A 3,308-nucleotide genomic window follows, 5' to 3' on the forward strand; every position below is an offset into this window, starting at 1 on the left:
CTGCTTCTTTTTTTTTTTTTTTTTTCTGAACCGTGGCCAGCTGCCTTGTTGGGTTTGATTAGTTTAGATTTCATCCCCCTTTCATCTCGGAGATGTCAGCCTTTGTTCTTCCCTCAAAGAGACACGTGCACCTCCTTGGTCCTAACGCCCCCCTATTCTTCGCTGGAGTGCTGCTTAATGGAGCTCAGGCTGGCACAGGCATCCGGTGGAGGGAGCCTCACCAGCAACAGATGCCGAGGGCTTTCTTGGGCCCAGCCTGCCTCACTCTCCCTCCGCCTGGGGCTCACATTCAAACGTCACCCCCGGATGTTCCTATGCTTAAGTAATACAAAGTGAACATGCGGGCATGCTGCTGAATACATTGGAAGAAAATGTATTTCTGTATTTATTTGACCATGTGCCGGAAAGTTCTACTGATGTCTGTCTGATGCAGCTTAGAGAAGACGTCAGAATGTTATGTGTGCTCAAGTGTTACTTCTCAGACTTATTTCCCTGATAGCACTGGATCTGTGCCAGGTCTCTGCTCTACGGTCTGCAGCAATCTGGCCTGTTTTCCTCAAGATCACCTGCATCTACATGACAGGATCACTTTGCATAGCTTGGCTCAGAATCTTGGCAGTTGCTTCCCGCGAGCGAGCGGTATCTCACTCTTGGAATTGGTACAGAGGACCTTTTTTTATCTTGTTGTCTCCTTCTGCGGAGAACTTCCTGTTTCATCTCGGTCGGCAGGGATCCGATAATGCAAAGAGACACCATCGTCATAATTGACCACACATGCGGCCCGGCAAACATCTGCCGACGTGCCACTCACGACTCCATAAACACCCCACCACTGCAGACGTGCTGACAAAGAGGACGCCTCATGATTTATGATAAGAGAGAATGCACCTCTACGCCGGGGATGACACGCAGGGAGGACACGGCACAGCACGACAGCAGAGAGAGAGAGAGAGAGAGAGAGAGAAAGAGATAGAGAGAGAGAGATCGAGAGAGAGAATAGATCAACGCAGGAAATCAGGGGGCAAGAGAGCATCCAGCAGCCTAGCAAAGCAATGCCACGAAAGAGAAAGAGGAGAGGAGATGAGGGAGAGGAGAGGAGAGGCGGGGAGAGCTAGTGGAGAGGAGAGGACGAGAGGACAGTCTCACTTTTCTCCCCTTTCTTCTGGCTCCTTTGGCCCAGTGTTCTGGTAGCCACAGCCCATTAGTGGTTTATAATTTTTAGAAAACCCAACAGAAGGTCTGAAAGAGCAGAACTGCCCCTTTTCTTTGGCTAATCGGAGACATGCAACCACATCTGAGGGGGCTGATTATGCATCCCATGGAAACAGTTTTTTCCTCAAAGTGTTTCCATGTGTGCACCCGATTTATCCCCGAGATTTCTTTTTTGTCGTATTTTGATATTCATACAAATGCATGCATCCTCACACACACACACACAAACACGCACAAGCTGGAAGATATATTCAAAGCATCATATGGGAATTGATTGTATCACAACAATACAAAAGGTGGCCTTCCTTGCCTGTTTACTTCTTCATAATCAAACAGGACTGCTTTCTCCGAAAAGTTATAAATAACCATGCTCATATTACCAAAGACAAATATTTTTCTCTACGCACACGATTACACATACATAGATATAGAGATAAATCTTTGCACTGATATGAATGGAGAACGTGTTCTATCTCATTTTTTCCGATCACTATGTGAAACGCTGGTCTCTCTTTTTCTGGGAAAGGCATTGTCATTATGACTCAGTGATATTTCCATCTATAACGTTCAGTTGGTCTGTCACAGAGTCCCATTCTGTGCAGAAACCTTTGTATTGCCTGTTTTTCCACTGAGGGGCTGCACATATCCAGACCATCATCAAGAAAAGCAAGAGACAATGCCTTCTCCTTTGAACTCCCCCACCTCGTTCTGTACCCCTATTCTGATGCAGTGTCTTTAGACAGATTGTCTTTGAAAGAGGAAGAATTACAGCCGTGACTGCAGCAGTTTGTCCCAGCTCTCTCTCTGACCAATCCTTTCCAGACATTCTTAACTAAGTAATTATAGTGTGTTTGACAGAACACTAGCCTTCTCTCACAAGGGAGGCTCATAACTCATCTATTTAAAAAAAAAAAAAATTAATTCAGAGGAACCATGGCATTTTGCAGCATAAATAACAAACCTGGCAGGATGTAATTATGTCTTTGAGCAGTGTGAGAAATTAAAGGATTGAAGTCATTAGGTTTCTGATCATTTCTACATTTTGAATGCAAATCAAACGGCGCGATGATTTTTCTTCAGTGTAAGATGACCTGACAGCGCCCCCTAATGTCAAAAGTGAATTGCCTTGGAATTTAGAGGCATGGGAAGCTGGAATGTCCCATTCACACGTTGTATTAACATGTCTTCTTGAGTCTGTGAGTGTGTGGTTGGCTGCCAGGCCTACGTGCTCTCCGTTGTGATGCTGAGTTTCTCTCTCCATGGCAGGTACCTCTGATCTGAGCCCATTCTCTGCTGACCCACGGCAGTTTGAGCGTCAGTTCCCCGGCCTCTCCTCGCTGACTGAGAGCCGCTTCTCCAACCCACGGATGCACTACCCGGCCACCTTCACCTACACGCCCACCCCCGTCACCTCCGGTATGTCCCTGGGCATGTCCACCACCACCCACTACCACACCTACCTGCCTCCGCCCTACCCCGGCTCCACGCAGAACCAGACTGGGCCCTTCCAGACCAGCAGTACTCCCTATCTGTACTACGGCGCCTCGTCCGGGTCGTACCAGTTCTCCATGGTCCCAGGGGGGGACCGCTCCCCATCCAGGATGCTCCCGCCGTGCACAAGCGCCTCCACAGGTAGCTCCCTGATCAATCCTAACCTCCCCAACCAGACGGACGGAGGAGAGGCGGACGGGAGCCACAGCAGCTCCCCTACGGTGCTCAACTCCAGTGGCAGGATGGATGAGTCAGTGTGGCGGCCATATTGAGACCCCAAACACTATTGAGCATGTAAAGAACTAGGCCTGAACACAGCACTGTTTGCCTTGAAGTAAAACAAGAGTGTTTTTGGCTTTAAGTGTCTTCAACAAGTTGTTCAGAATATCTCTGAAGTACAATAATTTGTGTCAAAGCTTCAGTTTTAAATATTCTTCTTGGCAAACGCATCAGTGTGTTATTTACTATTCCACTGTTGTCATATATTTCTAAATCCAGTTTTCAACAAATATTTATCCACAAAGGTACCAGCTTTTGATGCATCGCTGAGGAAAGAAGGACCCTTAAAGGGAACCATTCAAGGCATTACAGTCCATAAACAAACC

At 47.3% G+C, this 3,308-nt stretch overlaps 1 protein-coding gene across 2 annotated transcripts in view; it reads left to right on the top strand.

Moving 5' to 3' along the window:
- runx2a (RUNX family transcription factor 2a) overlaps positions 1-3,074 on the top strand; it is a 42,295-nt gene extending 39,221 nt beyond the window's left edge. For both annotated transcript variants that reach the window (XM_031580476.2, XM_012838101.2), the window contains one exon: positions 2,479-3,074. In XM_031580476.2, the coding sequence (XP_031436336.1) occupies positions 2,479-2,975 (497 nt within the window). In that variant the 3' untranslated portion in view covers positions 2,976-3,074. The remainder of the gene's footprint in view (positions 1-2,478) is intronic.
- The last annotated feature ends 234 nt before the right edge of the window (positions 3,075-3,308 follow it).

Source organism: Clupea harengus, chromosome 14 (assembly GCF_900700415.2).
Source record: "Clupea harengus chromosome 14, Ch_v2.0.2, whole genome shotgun sequence".
NCBI classification, from domain to species: Eukaryota; Metazoa; Chordata; class Actinopteri; order Clupeiformes; family Clupeidae; genus Clupea; species Clupea harengus.